At 48.1% G+C, this 17,731-nt stretch overlaps 2 protein-coding genes and 1 long non-coding RNA gene across 3 annotated transcripts; 1 reads left to right on the top strand and 2 right to left on the bottom strand.

Annotated features, from left to right (window-relative positions):
- Positions 1-3,472: 3,472 nt before the first annotated feature.
- SF3B4 (splicing factor 3b subunit 4) lies at positions 3,473-7,773 on the bottom strand. Its single transcript, XM_007114420.4, has 6 exons — positions 7,681-7,773; positions 7,083-7,211; positions 6,288-6,830; positions 5,765-5,971; positions 4,080-4,253; positions 3,473-3,876 (listed from the first exon to the last, which is right to left on the bottom strand). The coding sequence occupies exons 1-6, from the start codon at positions 7,712-7,714 to the stop codon at positions 3,689-3,691; spliced, it is 1,275 nt and encodes a 424-aa protein (XP_007114482.1). The 5' UTR covers positions 7,715-7,773; the 3' UTR covers positions 3,473-3,688.
- Positions 7,774-7,851: 78 nt separating this feature from the next.
- LOC114486184 (uncharacterized) lies at positions 7,852-16,584 on the top strand. Its single transcript, XR_003679506.1, has 3 exons — positions 7,852-8,175; positions 11,077-11,244; positions 16,498-16,584. It is a non-coding gene; the product is annotated as an uncharacterized lncRNA (long non-coding RNA).
- MTMR11 (myotubularin related protein 11) lies at positions 8,188-16,508 on the bottom strand. The gene is made up of 17 exons (XM_055084356.1): positions 16,249-16,508; positions 15,796-15,886; positions 15,232-15,353; positions 14,937-14,997; positions 14,624-14,766; positions 14,074-14,152; positions 13,806-13,941; positions 13,468-13,555; positions 13,220-13,308; positions 13,010-13,134; positions 12,483-12,549; positions 12,219-12,289; positions 11,517-11,683; positions 11,049-11,222; positions 10,477-10,659; positions 9,553-9,846; positions 8,188-9,250 (listed from the first exon to the last, which is right to left on the bottom strand). Exons 1-17 carry the CDS (start codon positions 16,312-16,314, stop codon positions 9,104-9,106), a joined length of 2,103 nt encoding a protein of 700 aa, XP_054940331.1. The 5' UTR covers positions 16,315-16,508; the 3' UTR covers positions 8,188-9,103.
- Positions 16,585-17,731: the final 1,147 nt, after the last annotated feature.

Below are 17,731 nucleotides of genomic sequence, written 5' to 3'. Positions count from 1 at the left end.
TGAGCCTGCGCGTCGGGAGCCTGTGCTCCGCAAGGGGAGAGGCCACAACAGTGAGAGGCCCGCGTACCGCAAAAAAAAATAAAAAAAAAAATAAAATAAAATAAAAAAAAAATAAAAACACTTAGTACAGTACCTGGCACATAGTAAGAGTTCAGTAAATATTAGCCATTATTATTTTTACAATTATTGTATATGTTAGGCACCTTTCAACACTCTCGGGAGATACAGATTAATAGAATGAGATTCATTAAAGGTTCTTAAGGGATTCAGTTTAGTGCAGGGATACTTAGACCGGGATCCATGAAACTTCTGGAATTTTTGCTTCAGGATATTGGATATATATGCATGTATGTATTTTTTCTTGGGTAGGGTCCACAGCTTTTGTCATTCTCAAAGGACTGTCCCATGACCTACAATACACTGAGGACCCATCGTCTGGAGCACGCATTCTCAATGGGGGTGGTATCACCGCCCCCCACCACAAGAAGTCAAAAATTGGTTCAGGGATGAGAATCTTAGATATTACAATGTTTATGTCCTTCCAAAGGGCCATAGTACCTATGCAGAGACACAGCATACTGGTGATATTAAAATTTCAAGCATAGGGGGAGGGCAGTTAGGAAAAAATGTCAGAGGATGCGCAAAAACTAAAAATCAAACAGATGTGCAAACTGAAGTACCTAAGTGTACAAGCAATACTAGCTCTGTTCAGAGAATTGCTGAGTACTAGTGTCTAAAAGAACCAGAGGGCAGAGAGATAAAGGAGAGTTTAGGGGAGTCAAACTCAGTGAGTAGAGGAGGCACTCAAGAATCACTGAATGAAGAAAAGCTCAGAGATTCTGAGAATGAATGCCTGAGAAAAAAAGTGGCTCCAAAGAGAGTAGGGAATTCAGCAGAGGCACTAATTTACTCTATGATGGTGTGAATTCATCAACACGATATCAGATAACAGCAGAAAATACCGCATAGGGGGAGTTCCCTGGTGGCCTAGTGGTTAGGATTCCGGGCTTCCACTGCCGTGGCCCAGGTTCAATCCCTGGTCGGGGAAGTGAGATCTCAGAAGAGTCCGTTCATTTGATAGGTAACCTGAAGACAGAAAGGACACAGAGACTGAAAAAAGCCTCCCACCACCTGGGGCTGCTTCAGTGCTGTGCCGGCTTCCAAGTGCTCCTGGGACCTCAGCTTATAACCACATACAGCAGAACTCTGAAATTAAGAGGTCAGTTCGTCCCATTATGACTCAGAAGACTGGCATCCAGTCATGATGTGAAATATCACATCTAATCTTCCCCCAAGTTTTTTTTTGGCTGCGCCACGCAGCATACAGGATCTTACTTCCCCAACCAGGGATTGAACCCATGTCCCCTACAGTGGAGGCGGGGAGTCTTAACCACTGGACCACCAGAGAAGTCCTTCCCCCAAGCTTTTGACATATGGAATCAGACAGCCACTAGACGACCCAACCTGCATCTCACAACACACCTCAAAGTCGACATATCCAAAACTGAACTTATCGTTTTTATCCTGCCCCCCTTAATTCTTCCTGCTGCATACTCTCATCCTTGATGCCACCCTCCCCTTCATTCACTGTATCCAATCTAATACCAAGTCCTAATTTGCCTTTTAAATATCTCCCCACTGCATCTCTCCCTTTTCTTCCCTACTTCTGTCACAGCCCTCGTTTAGCCCTCATCTCTCACTTGAATTGTTGCCAGATGCCTAACTTGTTACACTGCCCCCAGTCTTCATCTCCCCCATATCTACTTTCTACAGTGCAACCGTGGTTCTAAAACACCAATTTGTCATCCCGTTGCTTAAATCCCTACTGTGGCTTCCCATCATGGATAGCAACTTCCCAACCAGTGTGCCTTGACAATGATGCTCAGTTATTAATTCCCTCAGCACTTTGGACTGCTAGGCAGATCCTGGGATAGCTAGAATTCTTAAGCCAATAGCCTTGAGCCTGAAGATCCCTCCTCTCTTTACCTCAATGTGTTGTTTGAAATGGTTCTGTGCCCTGATGTGAAAAAGGGCTGAGAAGCACTGATCTTTGGAAGCTCCCTAACTGGCTCTGACCTCATCCTGCCTCCAGCACCGAACAGTGCTAGCTTTAGCGAATTATATACCATGCTACTCGTCAATCTCCGCTTCTGCTCAGAAACATCCCATCCATCTGGAATGAGCTTCCCTTCATCTTTGTCTGAGAAGCTTCTAACCTTCCTTTAAGATTATATTCAAGTATCACTTTTTTTCCAGGAAGTTTTCGTGGACTTTCATGCCAGGTTAGATACCCTTCCTTATGCTCCCCAAAATATTTTGTTTCCTATGTGTCAGTCTACCCCCTCGGTAATGATCAGACAGCAGAACCGCCTTGCTCATCTTTGCATCTTCAGCGGCCACCATCACGGAACCCTTGTATGTACCATGTTACATGAATGAGAATGATGCAAGAGAACAAGAGAGCTAGGCTCACCTTTTCTTTCCTAGAGTTTAGTTCGTGGTTACGTAAGAGCTTCAGAGAAGGGGGTGATATAACAGGATTAAATGTGGCAAAGAACAGAATAGGCCATTGGATTTGGTCTAGTTACTGCTCTAGTTACTGCAAGTCTGAGCACAGATTTAAATATGATGGAAATCAGGTCTGGAAGGACTGAGAATGAGGGAAAAAAAGGAATAAGATACAAATCCCTTACCCAAGATACCTGGTGGTATGAAGAATGAAAGAAAATGACGGCTTACTGAGTTCCTACTGTCCCATTTCAATTGTTTTGCAATCATTTAAGACATTTATATGGTTCCAAAGAAAACCACATTAACATAGTACACTCAGAGAAATCCAGTTTCCTCCACATCCCTTCCCTTCCCGCAGTGGTAACAACTTCCATTAGTTTTTGGTTTATCCTTCCATTTTAAAAATATAGACAAATGTATATATTACGTGTCACCCCTTAGATAAGGAAACGCACTATACATTGTTCTGCATGTTAGTTTCTTCACTTAACATATCCTGGAGCTCTCTCCAAACAGTATGTAGAGTCTCCCTCATTCCTTTTTTACTGCTGCTCAGTACTCTGCTGTATAGATTTACCAGTTTATTCCACCATTCCCTTACTGATGGATACGTGAGTTGTTTCCAATCTACTGTTATTACAAATGGTGCTACAATGAATAGCTCTGTGCATGTTACTTTATATTTTTGCCATCATATCTCCAGGAACTTTACTTCTGTTCTCACTTAATACTCACAATAACAGATGCCATGGATACTGGGTCTCCATCTTATGTATAAGCTTGATGTAAGGAAACAACTGCTGTAGTACACAGCAGTCCAGCAACTGCAACAGCACATTACAGAGTAAGCCCTTAAAACATGGAATAAACACCCTCACTCCTACCTTACCATTCTTCTCCCAATATACATCTCTTCTTAGAGAAAAAGAAGTTATTTTGCCAAGTTAAACACCACGAAGAATAAACAAGGAGTTTAGTTTTATTTTCTCTGTGCATTTGCAAAACACTTAGGACCAACACAGAAAAAAATAAAACCTCCTGTGAAAAAAATTACACTTACAAAAGGAGGCCTGAGAGGGATTAGCGCCTTAGCCCCTGGGAGCTACAGCAACTCTGATTGGTCCAAGGAAGTGAACAGATATTGGGAGGCTATAACAGGAGGAAAGGCAATGAGAAATCACTGAGGGAGAGGGCCTCGAAGTGGGCCTCGAGGGGGAACTGGAGGCCGCGGAGTGGGTCTGGGTGGAGGGAGGGGCCCCCGCTGGTAGCCGTAGGGAGGAGGTCGTGGAGGGCCAGTGTATCCATGAGGGGGCATCAGTGGAGGAGGTCCACGCATACCATGCGGAGGCATAGGACCTGGGTGACCTGCAGGAAGAAAAGGAAAACTTAGTAAAAACAAGAAACAGGAGACAGTTCACACTGGGACAATGCAGAGAGAGGACAGACAAGGAGACAGTGAAAAGAAATCTAAGAAAGAAAAGTAAGGAAATGCAGGGGATAAGAGGTGTGACAAAAGAAGCTGCAAGAATGCCACGTGAGGATGAGGGAGGTGGCTAGAGCCTACTCACCCATGGGAGAGCCGAATGGAGGCCCTCGGGGGGGCATGCCCATTGGAGGAGGTCCAGGATGAGGCATTCCAGGTGGTGGTCGGGGTGGTGGCTGTCCCCCAGAGCCAGGGGGCCCAGCATGGGGGTGTCCTAAGCCATGAGGGCCATGGTGGGCCAGCTGCATCTGAGACATCCCTATGAGAACAAAACAGACACAAGGAGAAAGGAGACAAAAGGAAGTTAGACAAGAGGGCAAAGAAAACGAGACAGGAAGAGAAGAAAACGGAGAAGCAAGTGACATCAGGAAGAAGAGCATGGACAATAAGGCTGGTAAAAAGCGCCCTTATCCTTGACTCCATTCCAAGAGAACAAACCAACCAACTACCCAATCAACTCCCTGCCCCCTGCAGCTCACTTGCTCCTTCCAAGATTTAGACACTGTAATAGTGCTGCAACAGTACATAACAAATGGTGTGATTAGGAGTAGGATTTGGGAAGGTAACAGAGATGCTGTCTGAGCGAAGATCTAATTCTAAAGGATGAATAGGAATTTTTCAGGTGGACAGCAGAATGGGAACAGAACATTCCAGGCAGAAAAGATTAGCATGTGCAAAGCACGTGCATGATCAACAGCATAGTATGTGAAAGGAAAACCAGTAACTCAGTAATCAGGAGCAGCGTGCAGTCATAGGAGTAAGGGGCAGGAGCCAGATGGTGAAAAGCCTAGAATGCTATGGTAGTGAGTTTGGGTTTCACTCTGTAAATAAAAGGGAGCAACAGAAGAATTTTGAGCAAGGGTGTGTGAACATCTGTATTTTAGAAAAATTACTCTGTGGAAGTCGATGAAAGGTAGAGATAATTAGAGTCAAAGTGTCAGGATATTACTACAATAAATTAGGTGTGAAACAATGAGGATATGAGAGCCTGAACTAGGGCAATGGTAGTGGAGGTCGATGCCAGATATAAATAAGACTTGGTATTAAGAGTGGCGTGACAGGGAATAGTCAAACATAACTCCTAGATTTCTGAATCAAGCACCTGAAAACAAAGAAAACTAGAGAAAGAATAAGTTTGAAGGGGAAGGGCAGAAGAATGGAGCTGTCCATTAAACAGCAAGATTAAGGGTATGGAATGTTAATAACCATGGAACAGAGATACAGATCTAGGAGGCATCAGTGTACAAATAATGGAACTATGCAGAAAAGAGAGCCAAACACAAAAACCTAGGTACAAGCAGAGAAAAAGGAGCCTATTAAGGTGGATGAGATTGAGGATTCAGAGAGATAGATGGAGAATCCAGAAAAATCAAGAGAGACAAGATTTTCAAACAGGAGGACATGGCCAGTTTCAAGTATAGCAAAGGTCAAACCAGATAAGGAGCAGAAGTGTCTCCTAGACCTGGCAATTAGGTCACTGCTTTTGGGTGGAATTCAGAGGAGAGAATAGAAGTAAAAGTTAAGGAAACAAAAAATAGCAAGTATAGTTATACTCTTTGGTAAAACTGAAATAAGAAATGAAGACAGGGTGGTAGTTGTTAAAGTAAACAGAGGAAAGTATCTTGTATTTACTTTTACAAAAGAATGTCTGAAAGAAAGGAGAACTCTGGGACTACTTATTATTGCTGAAGGACAAAGAGCAGCAGCATAAGTGGTGATAGAGCTCCTCTACCAAGCTCATCCCTCTCCTTCCCAGGAAAGAACACCCACCTGGATGGGGCATCCCACCCGGTGGGAATGGGTGAGGATGTGAGTGTCCATGTCCAGGATGTCCAGCCCCTGGGGTTCCTGCTGATGGGGGTCCATGTCCTCCAGCTCCAGGAGGCATAGGTGGTGGGGGCATGGCTGGGGGTATCCCAGGTGGAAGGGCTCCAGGAGGCGGTACTGGGGGTGGAAAGGAGCCAGGAGGAGGCATGCCTATAGAGAAAATGTAAAAAGAGTTAATGACAGTGAGAAGAGAGTGCCTTTAGAGAGCCTGTTCCAATCTGGCCTCTCCAGGAAGGATGAGCTCTTTCCCCCTCCTCCCAGCTCTCTAAAGTCAGAAGCAATGCTAGATGACTCAAACAACACCTTCTGGAGAAACTCAACAACTTGCTTCCCTCCACAATCACCCCTCAATCCCTTTCTTATCACTTACTGACTCAATGTCCTTCCCTTTCCAGGTTCTTTTTCCTTCTCCCTACCTGCCAGCCGCCCAACCCAAGACAAACATATTTTTTATCAAAAGCTTTACCTGGTGGAGGAAGCCCAGACCCCAGTGATGATACCACAGGATTCGGAGCAGAGGGTGGAGGGGGTGCATCTGCAAACAGCTGATGAGGGCGGTCAGCCTGGGAGAGTGGGTTCTGTGCTGCCAGAAGTCGTTCAGCGGCTGAGCCATGGCGCTCGCCCTTGGAGTCCTTCTTGAAAGCATAGGACACGGTGATTGGGCGGTTACAGAGGTACTGCCCATTCATGGCCTCAATCGCTGCATCCGAAGCATCAAATGAAGCAAAATTAATAAAGGCATAACCTTTGGAGTTGCCTGTGTCAGGGTCCCGCATAATCTTGGGGGTTTGTAAGATGACCCCAAAGGCGCTAAAAGTATCATAAAGCAACTTCTCATCGATCTCTGGGTCCAGGTTCCCAATGAAAATGTTGGCCCCCACATCCAGGTTTTTGTTGTGAGCTGATGCCTTGTTCACCCGTATTGGTTTCCCATAGAGTTTGATCATGTTCATGATCTTAATGGCATAGTCAGCATCTTCCTCACTCAAGAATTCCACAAAGCCATAGCCTGGGGGAGTGGAAAGAAGAGGTTAACAAGTGATTCAAAATGAGGTATAACTCATTTGCCTTCTGAAGCACAAAGAACAAGAAATAATAATCTCACTTCAACTGAGAATGGTTCCAGAAACAAACTGTGAGTTAGGCTTAAGAGAAAAAAATCCTTAGTTTGTTCATTCGAAAACAGTTATGAATACTGCTAGGGGCCTCCTGGAGCAGCCTGCCCCTCAAAACATAACTGCAATTCTTGCCATGTACTCACCTTGGTGCTGACCAGTGACTCTATCCTTTGGCATGTGGGTGTTGACTACTGGCCCTGCCTGGAGAAATAGCTCCCACAGCAGTGGTTCGCTAACCTTCTCATCAAGGCCCCCCACATACACAGTGGCATCTGGAGGACAGGATTAGGAGGTTAGGGCAGAGATGAGAGGAAATAGGGAGGTGACGGGAACATGAAGATGGAACCCAGGCGGGGGATTTGGGGGTGGAGACAGGGTATAAGGGCAAAGAGGGAAAGAGAGAAAAAAAAAAAACGACGTTAGCTTAAGCCCTTACACCTCCTCCTTTCCAGAAAATAGATAACCTTCTTAAGTCTAACTTGGAGTTCTAGTGCAAATTCACTTCGTAATTTTTCTTTTTCCTTTTTTTTTTTTTGAGTGGGAAGGCAGCAGGGGATTGGACATAGCATCACACCTACAGGCCTCAGCCTGCACCCGTCCATCCCGTCCCCAGCAGGCATCTGAGCAGGTCTGGCACCCTTCGGAATTGCCCAATCTCCCGCCCCGGAGGAAACACTGTTGGCCCTAATCGGGGCCCCCCAAACTCCCTGAGATCATTCCGGGCTTGTCCCCTCCAGTCACCCTGGTTCCGCTCGGAGATCGGCCCGGCCGCCATGGCGAAAGAGCTCCCGCCGTCTCCAGACAACGATCCCGCCCCCTGACCTCAGTCACAATTTCCACCTCCGGCGCGAAAGCTGACGTAAGGCGGTGGGCGGGCCCTAGGCAGGGGAGGAGCTGGAAGCGGCCGCGGCCATCTTAGGAGCCGCTGATACTCGAATCGGCGGAGGTGACGGTGTTTGAAGTGCGTCTTGGAGTTGTCAGGGCGGGCAGGCCAACGGAAACGCTCAGACACTCCTAAGGCAGTGCTAGACGTTAAAGGGTCACACTGCTCCCGAAAATGTCAATTCAAAAGCTGAGAGAACAAAACTTCACTTTTCATGTATTTTGTAGCCTTCTTTCGTTTCCCAGAGAAGGGAGTGCTGAGGAACCCCCCAACGCAAGGCGTGGAGGCAGCTGTCCACCCCGACCCGCAGCCTTTGGACAGATAGGGCCTCACAGCCCCGGCCTGGGCTTGAGGTATTTCGTTTTTCTTCAGCGAGGGGATTGCGGAAGGTCTGAGCTCGCCTAGGCGTTATTGCATAGAGAGTGAGGGGAACCTGAGGCTCAGAGGTGGAGTGATAGCAAAGCTGAAGGGTGGTTGACACTGAAGCCCAGAGTCCTGTGTCTCAACGTCCAGAGCGCACCCTGACGCCCAGCAACGTCTGGGTGTGTTTTGCCCCATCTGCACGGAAGAGAGAACCCAAATTGTCTGTGAATTCTGCAGATCCTCCCCTGACCCATCCCCTTATTTTCTTAGCAATAATATGGTCGGTACCTTCCTCCCTTGGGTCACACCCCCTTCGCCCACCCCCACCACCACTCTCTTACCTAGGTTCCTTTATTCAGACACAAGAAACAATGCCAGCAGCGTGTATAAATATTGTGCTTTAATGAACTCCTTAAATAGAAATGTCACGACAAAAATATACAATTGGAAGAGACAGGGTGTCTCCCATACCCATAGAAAACTAAAGGAAGAAGTAGAAATCGGAATTAAAGGAGCAGCAAGAGGAAGTGAGAAGGAGGTCTGTAGGCCATCTTGTTGACACTGATAAATGGTATCTCTGATCTCACAATTTACCAGCTCAGTATCCAAAATTTCCATCCAAAAGGGATGGCATTGCCCTGAAAAAAAGATGCGATCATATTCTGGATTGTTTTTGTTTGTTTTTGTTTCTTAATTCTTCAAATCACAAGAAACTATTTAAACCAAACAGGGCAGGGTAAGAGTTGGATAAGGTTAGCACCACCCATCTGCAATGGAAACTCAAGTCAGTGAGCTTGTTTAAGGGCTGGTGTATGAAAGCTGAGGCAGCAAGACCAGGTAAGAAAAATTGAAGGATTAGACAAAACTCTCCCTCACCCCAGACCACCCTCTGCCCTGCCCATGAGAAAGCCAGCAATTTCAACGGGACTGGGAGAGAACGGTATTTGGATTTCTTTTCTTGGAGTGATCCTCAGGAGATATTCTTGGTGTCCATTTCCTTAATAACTCCTGAAGATGGGCTAGCTCAGCCTGAAGGCCAGAGATCGTGGGAGCTGAGAGTCCCATCTGGGGAGGGGGTGAAGAGAGGCAAAGAGGAATATTATTTTAGCTGTAGCTCTCTGCTCCTGGCATCCTTAATTCTCTTTCCCCCTACAACTATGCCCTAGTTTCCACTTGATATTAGTCGCAAGCAGTTTCCCCACACTCCCAGACCTATCCACTTTGATACCAACAAGAATGGTACCTCACTTCCCAGACCCCCAGCCCTTTCCCTTTCCAGCTCCTGGAAACATCTGGTTTCTCCTAGAACTTCTGGTTCAGCAGTCAGGCCCCTTCTCCCAGTCCCAGTCCCTGTTTTTCCTTCTCACCTGGACCTCAGGCCTTCCCCTCAGGTAGCAGCGTCTCCAGAGCCTGATTTGGGGTCCCAGATATCCAGGCAGCAGCAGCCCCGGGGGTAAAGGGCAAGCTCCCCAATGTGAGGGGAGCCCCCACTCCTGATCAGCCAGGCTTTCAGAGGAGATAGCAGGTCGAGGGAGCCAACGAGAAGAGACTGCCAGCAGGGAGGGACTGTCCCGCCAAGGACAGAGCTGATTCAGGGGGGTCAGGGCCCCTCTAGAGAAGAGCCACACAGAACTGGGGGGCCCAGGAACCATGAAGCTTGGCTAAGGAAGAAAGGGAAATCAACTGGCAACCTAGAAAACTGATGACCCCAGCTTCCCCAAACTGGGTCAGGAAGGAATGTCCAGCTGCCAACCACTCAACACTGCACGTGTGATCAAACTACAAGCCTCCCCCTGAGAACTCTTTATCTGCTCTCCTTATTAGCCTTCAGACTAGGCCTCAGGACTGATTAAAGTTGATTTTTGACAAAATAGATGCACAGAACTGGGGGGCCCAGGAACCATGAAGCTTGGCTAAGGAAGAAAGGGAAATCAACTGGCAACCTAGAAAACTGATGACCCCAGCTTCCCCAAACTGGGTCAGGAAGGAATGTCCAGCTGCCACCCACTCAACACTGCACGTGTGATCAAACTACAAGCCTCCCCCTGAGAACTCTATCTGCTCTCCTTATTAGCCTTCAGACTAGGCCTCAGGACTGATTAAAGTTGATTTTTGACAAAAAAGATGCCTTATGTTAACTTTAGGATTTCTGTCTTCCTGGGGACAGTCAGGGACTATAAATGACAGCTAACAGAAGAGGAGTGAGGAACTCAGACACTGTGTCTTTTCACTTCTCATCTAGTAGGATGAGCCTGTGAGAGAGAAGAATTTAGGAACTTTAGACACCTCACCTGCTGTCTAGGCAGCCAGGAATCTGGGCAGTGTTCTGGGTCATAGCCAAGATTATGGAATTGTAGAATCTGTTCCTTGCTGTAGCGTAAGTCCCAGTCCCAGACAGATAGCTGTGGGTTAACAGAGTTCCCAGCTGGGGGCTGGGAGTACCCTGCAGTATAGACTTGTGTATAGGTGTTGAACTGGATAGAGGAAACAAGAAAAGGGTGGTTAAACAAACAAAAATATATAATCCTTCTCGCAAGTCTAGAGAGAAATCATGAAATTCTCATCTCTTAAGAATCAGATATAGGGTGAAAGTCCAGTCCTGAAAGTGAGCACCAACCTCCCCCTTTCCCATCCACAGACCTCACTTTTCATAATCAAGACTAAACTTCAGAGAGTAGTGGGTTTTTTTGTTTTTTGGGGCCGCACTGCACAGCTTGCGGGATCTCAGTTCCCCAGCCAGGGATTGAACCTGGGCCACGGGAGTGAAAGCCCCAAATCCTAACCAGTAGCCCACCAGGGAACTCCCAGAGAGTTCTTCTTAATGGGGGAAAAAAATGACAAGTCAAAAATGGAAGTCACTGACCTGTCCACTCTGCTTTCCACGCTCCCAGGGAGTGTCTCTCAAGAATGTAAGGGTGTCAGGAACCCTGACACTGTCATGAAGAGCAAGAAGGAAGAACTCAGAGAATTCAAACTCAGCTGGAGACTGCTGGAGGAGCTGCCAGACGCAATCAAGGAAGAGGAGAAACACTGGGGCCTGAGAAGAGGGAAATTAAGAGGTTGGAAGGGGTTATGGGGACCTAAATGGGGAGGATGACCAAATAACGGGATGAGGGGCACAGGAACAGAGGTCACTAAGGAGGTCAGGGAGTGGAAATCTCAGTTGAGGTAGGGGGGTGTGGTCCCTCACTCATCTGGGTCTCCCTTCAAGCTTAGCCCAACCTCAGAACCCTTTGGACCTAATTCACCTCCGATGGATTTTACTATTTAATTTTCTCATCCCCGTACTTCTTAATAATACTCTCCCAGTACCCTCCCCAAACATTCTCACCTCTTCACTGGCCCCAGTTCCCCCAAGTCGGGTCAGGAAAGGATGTCCAGCTGCCACCCACTCTCGCTGCACTAGTGATTGGAAGCCAAGCAGTGTTCGGGCTTCAGGGGCTGAAAGCAGCTGGACGAGTGAAGAGAGGAGGCCATTGAAATCACGATCACCGCGCTCTGGGTGATAAAGTGGGATAAGGGACAAAGAAGGAAGGCCAAGAAACTAGGGCAGAAGAGAGTGAGAAAAAGAAACATGGCAAGAGGAAGTGAGCAGCACAGAGGGGGAAAGTTTGGGGTAGGTAGGATTGAGAGGGCACATAAAAGTGAAGAGAAAACAAAGACTTTGAGTGATTCACTTCATACACTCCCCCGAGATAGAAATACCCAGCTTCACACGTAGGAAGCAGAATCATAAATGTCCAACCAGCTTCCACATTTTCCTTCCCACCCCAACCCCAATCCCCATCCACTGATGGAAGGACAGGAACAGAGGGCTGAGAACCCCTCTGTTAGGGACCACAAGCTTAGTGGGGAGGCAGAGGTAGCACTGAAGGATGAGTTAGAGCTGATGGGTAGTTCCTAGCAAAACAAGAGGATGCTAGCACTGGGAGGGGACAAGGAAGCTTTATAGGTCTCCCTCCCTGAGCAGAATCCAGTCAGGTGAGTAAAGAAAAAAGACGAGGAATGGAGTGGGTTGGCCCAAGAAACTCACCTTGAAGTACTACAGAGCGAACCCTGGATGTCACTAAGACTGAGATGTCACTGGCCTTTCGAAGACAAGACCTAGAGGGGGTGGGTGAGGAAGAGAAGGGGAGAACAACAAGCCTGGAGGAAGGAAATGATGGGTCATGGGATACAATAGAGACAGACTCCTAATTCCTGCCCCCTCTCCTTCTAAGGAGCAACAAATAACAGTCTTCTTGGGGAATCAAGGAGAAGAGTTAATGGAAGACCATTTAGGAGTCAGAGGGAGTACCTGACATAGTCCAACCATCGTGTTCCATCCAGAGCTGAGAGCCATTTATCCTCAGCCACAGATGAATCTGAGAGAGAGTAGAGGAGTCAGAAGGGCAAAGAGATCAGGAGAACTGGGGGTTCAGGATCCAGAATTAAGAAGGGTTAATCATAAGTTGGGTAGTGGTTGCTTAGGTCTGGGGATAGGAAACAGAAGTAACTATAAATGGCTATGAGGTTTCTACAATTAAGTTGTGGTGATGGTTGTACAACATTGTAAATACAATGAAATGCATTGAATTGTCCACTTAAGATGGGTGAAGGGTGAATTTTATGGTACTTAAATTATATCTCAATAAAGCTGTTTAAAAAAAAGAATATCTTGGAGTCAAGAAGACAGGAAATCAGTGAGTCTGTGGGAGATGGGAGTTGAGTAGAAAACTAAGAATCATTGGATTGAAGGGGTACTCATCCATAGCAGGCAAAAGGGTAAACGAGGTTAGGGTCAGCAGACCTAGAGATGGGTTAAGGGGTCAAAGTTTATCTCACCAGGCAGGCAGAGGGCCCTCAGCCTCAGGTGGGCAAGTTGGACATCTGCAAGACTGGGGAGCTCATCCATAGTGTCTACCAGGACAACGTCTGAATGCCCAGCCTGGAGCATCGACTCCACTACTCTGGAGGGGAGAGAGTCAGAAAGTAAGAGAAGGTGTCTGCCCTGAATATCTAACGCTTGATTCTTCTCATCAAACATCCCCTCACCTGATATCCTCCTTGTTGGGGTCACTGGCTGTATAGAAGCCGCCACAGCGGAGAAGATCACTACCCCCAGGGTGATGCCAGGACAGGCGCTTCATGTGGATGAGAGAAGGATCACTGAGGGAGAAACTCCTAGCCCCACCCTACCCTTGCCCCCACACTGACCTCACAGGGATCCCCTCCCTCCACAATGACCCATAACCTCCCATGACCCTCTAATTCCCAACCGTTACCCTCACCCTCACACTGACCGGTCCACGGCCCTGACGGAAGTGGCCAAATGCTCTCCTGACCTCACTGTCCAGAGTTCGGTTAGGGACCCAGAAGTAACGGGGGAGGCTGTGAAATTGAGAGTTATGTCACAGCTTGGCTCAGTGACCTCATTATAATGCAAACCTGTTATTACAAGGAAGCTGCTTAGTAGGGGATCATTCCAAGGGATCTCAAGTTTAGAGATCTAGGAGTTAAAGGGGGTAGCTTTGTGGATGTCCTAGGAGGCTGGAGTTTGTGGGAAGTCCTAGTTTTAGAGGATCAGAGAAGTGTGGGAAGATTGAGGGGGCAGCAGGGGTTGGATGGACTGGGGGATCACCTGGTGGCTACGTCGAACCTCTCGTTGACAGTGCTGACCCTCCAGCCCCTGGCCCCCTGCTTTTTCCGCTCAATCTCCCAGTCTTCTGATGTCTCCAAGAGGGGAATAGGTGGTTTTCTGGAACCAGAACTATGGCCTAGGGCAGGAGGGAGGCACAGAGGAGGAGGAAGAGGAACCAGAGCCACTCAGCTCTTTTGTCTCAGCAGAAGCCAGCTTCTGCTTTTTCAGACTCTTTACCCTTTCCTTACCCTAAAGCCTCCACACTCACCAGCCTTGCTCAGGGTTATGCCTGCATACTGTTGGGCTTGACTGTTCTGAGCTCTGGCTTGGACAATGGCCATGGTCACCTGTAGAAGAAAGGACATCCCATCCTTTGTCTCAGACTGAAGTGAAAAGAAGGAAATAGGGCTCATGTGTTGCTCCACTGTCTTTGCTGCCAATAGAGAAGAAAAGCGAAGGCAATCCCCAACGAAGGGAGCTTCCACAGGTCATGGGGACTGGAGTCAGGGTAACACGTTTAGGACCACAGAATGACAGAATGGTAATTCTGGGAGGAATCTTGGGGATAATCTTATGCAACCCTCCCTGTTTTTCAAAGGAAGAAACTTGTCCGCAGTTATACTCCTGATAATTGGCAGAGCTGGGCTAGAATTCGGGCCTTTACTCTCACTATACTATCATTTTAGTCACTCCTTGAGGAGAGAAGCAGAGAGAATGATGAGCGGGATCTTGGGAGACAGGGGACTATTGGGAGTTTCCAGGGAAAGGATGCCAAGGTTCTAAGGGGAAGAGGGGTCCTTGGGCTGGAGGCCTCTTACCTGAAATGCCTGTGGCTCTAGTCCTCCAGCCTCGAAACCAACTCTGAGTAGCCGGAAGTCTTGGCCATGAATCAGAATCTCCTCAGGGATAAATTTAAGCAGGGACCCGGGTCGGAGGAGCTGGACTCGGGACAGGCCATTCACTGAAGTCAAGAGTTAGAGAGCGGTATAGCCATGGATCAGGGTCCCTCTAGGAGGAACTCTTCCAGCCCATCCCACTCCATCCACTCAGGCTGTTGTCTGAAAATAAAGGAAGGATGAGGAGGGGTTCCGACACCGCCAGTGAGCCCCTTCACCAAACTCCCACACTTACCAGCCTCTAATCGCCCAATGTTGGCCAGGGAAAAATCATACTCACTGCTCAGGGGAGTCTCCTAGAGGAAGCACATGAACTGATGCTAAAGACATCTGACGTCTCATTCTTTGTCCTACCTTGGCAGCCCTAACCTCCCTAGAGATGATCCCCATGGACAATCCCTGATACTCTCAGAAGACAGCCCTTAAGCATAACTCTCACTTTCTCACTTCCTGTAATGTTTGTCTACATCTTCTAGACTCCCCTACCCACTTCCCACTAGTTGTCCTTTGCACTGCCCTAAACTTCTCACCTGACTCCGCTGCCATCCGCAGGGCTGGAAGGTGACCCTCAGGTTGCTGCAGATCAGGGTTCCAGGCAGTTCAGGTTCCAGCCCTTTCCTCACCCCTGGGGCCCATGCTAGGATCTGCTCCCCTGCAGGGCAAGAAGGGAAGCCAGGTTATGACAGTTCCCAGTGCTGCCCACACTTGTATACACCCACTCCTCTCGGACAGGAGGATCTAATGAGGGAAGATTAAGATCCTCCCCTAACCCCACTAGAATGAAAGCTTAGGAGGACAGAATTTATATTCTTTTACTCTAGAGCCTAGAAAGTGCCTGGCACATAGTAGGCACTCAAATATTTATTGAATAAGTAAATGAGAAAAGAAGTAACAGCGTCAAGAAAACAGAGGGACCATCAAGGTCCAAGCTCCCAGCCAGCCCTGGACAGAGAAGAGAGCAAACCTCAGGCAGAAGCACTTTGAGCCAAGAGAGGAGTACAGAGGTACCTTTGGTGAGGTTTGAAACAAGGTCTGAGGAGCATGAAATTTGGAGGAGTCTTTGGAGATCAGAAGTATTGGAAGGGCATTATTACCTGGGAGGCATCCAGAGGCCAGGCAGCTGCCAAGCTGATGACTCCTGGACTCTGGCATCCCACTCCCCTGGACAGACTTTGGTCCAGAGAGCTGCGAAGGGTGTAGGGTTAATCCCTAGGCCTCTCCAATCCTGGGGTCTGGGGTTACTTCAGCAACCACCTCTGGAGGCCTACACTCAGACACTCAGGAGAAACTGAGATCAGTGGCTGTGGGGAGCTCAGCGGGGGCGGGCAGGGGTGGGGGTTGGCAGATAGTTAAGGGAGGGGCTGGTTAATGGATAATGAGACAATGAACTTGAGACTGCAAAAGAGACCAATCTCCATCAACTGAGGTTGATATGAGACACACCCTCCTCCTCCTCTAGATCCTTTTCTTCCCTCTTTCTCCACACCATCCCCATTCACACCCTCTTGCCAACACCCCCGTCACGCAAGCCCGTTTCCTCTCCTTACCCCTATCTCTGGCTCCTCCTTCTGGGGGGCGACGTTGAAACTCTGGCCCCGGCCCCCCCACCACATTTCTCTGGCTCCATCCGGGGATGGAGCGGTCAAGGGTGGGAAACCTCGAGGATGCTCAAGCCCCTTGGGGAGAGGCTGAATCTTGTAGATGGGAGGAGGGAAGTCAGGGAGAGGGGCAGGAGGAAGATTCAAGGGAAAGGAGCATTTGAGGTGCAAGGAGCGCGCTTTGGGGTCTTTTGAAAGGTGTGTCCAGCCCAGCTAGAGAAGGCTCCTCGGAAACTTCAGTCGACTCTGGAGAGGGCGGGAGAGATGCCCAGCCCCTTAAAGGAGAATACACACAATTTTGGAAAAGTGGAGAGGAAGTGGAGGAGCCTAAGAAAGGTGAGGAAAAAATGGGGAAGTGAGAAAATACCCAGATTCCCTGCTTTACCCCAAACCCAGATCCTATTGTCTTCCTGTTCATGAGCATTGGAGACTGTTTGAGGGGAGCAGTAATGCCAAGTATTAAACTGGAATCATTGGGCCACTTCCCTGGACTCTCACTGATGACTTCCCTGGGAAGCTGTTTTTGGTTTTTTGTCTTCTTAAAGGAGGTGGGGGTGGGGGGAATGTTAAAGTAGTGCAGCCTTCCTTGCTGCCTCCCCTTACAGACCTAACAGAAGTGGTTGAGAAGAAATTTATTAATGGAAATTGGCCCTCAGGGTATTTTTGCCTGGGGAGGGAATTAGGGAGGGGGTAAGTTAAAGTGTTTTTGTGTATCCTTCTCCAGAGAGCATGAAACATATCTCATGTGAAGGGTCCAGTGGAAAAGTAGGAAGAGAAATTGAAACATCTGCAGGATATAGACACAGGTACAGGTATGTTTACATGCAAGTTCTGGTGGTGGGGGTGGGAGGCCCATGGAAAAGATCTTACCACTTAATCCAATACACACACACACACACACACACACACACACCCAACCAACCAGGTGGTGGGGGTGGGAGGCCCAAGGAAAAGATCTTACCGCTTAATACACACACACACACACACACACACACACACACACACACACACAACCAACCAGGTGGTGGGGGTGGGAGGCCCAAGGAAAAGATCTTACCGCTTAATACACACACACACACACACACACACACACACACACACACACACAACCAACCAGGTGGTGGGGGTGGGAGGCCCAAGGAAAAGATCTTACCGCTTAATACACACACACACACACACACACACACACACACACACACACACAACCAACCAGGTGGTGGGGGTGGGAGGCCCAAGGAAAAGATCTTACCGCTTAATACACACACACACACACACACACACACACACACACACACAACCAACCAGGTGGTGGGGGTGGGAGGCCCAAGGAAAAGATCTTACCACTTAATCCAATACACACACACACACACACACACAAACACACACACACACACACACACACATGCACACGCACACACACACACACACACAC

The sequence above is a fragment of the Physeter macrocephalus genome, chromosome 4, assembly GCF_002837175.3.
Source record: "Physeter macrocephalus isolate SW-GA chromosome 4, ASM283717v5, whole genome shotgun sequence".
Taxonomy (NCBI): Eukaryota; Metazoa; Chordata; class Mammalia; order Artiodactyla; family Physeteridae; genus Physeter; species Physeter macrocephalus.
Note: the sequence above shows the minus strand (reverse complement) of the source record. Positions and strands in the feature narration are given on the sequence as shown.

Coding starts and splice junctions, on each gene's coding strand:
- MTMR11 (XM_055084356.1), bottom strand. CDS start 16,314: ATGTGGTGGGGGGGCCGGGGCCAGAGTTTCAACGTCGCCCCCCAGAAG. Junction 13,556..13,805: donor AGGTTCGACGTAGCCACCAG/GTGATCCCCCAG, acceptor TCAATTTCACAG/CCTCCCCCGTTACTTCTGGG. Junction 9,251..9,552: donor GGGGAAGGCCTGAGGTCCAG/GTGAGAAGGAAA, acceptor CCCCCTCCCCAG/ATGGGACTCTCAGCTCCCAC.
- SF3B4 (XM_007114420.4), bottom strand. CDS start 7,714: ATGGCGGCCGGGCCGATCTCCGAGCGGAACCAGG. Junction 7,212..7,680: donor GATCTCCGAGCGGAACCAGG/GTGACTGGAGGG, acceptor CCTGTCCTCCAG/ATGCCACTGTGTATGTGGGG. Junction 4,254..5,764: donor GGGTGGGATGCCCCATCCAG/GTGGGTGTTCTT, acceptor TTGTTCTCATAG/GGATGTCTCAGATGCAGCTG.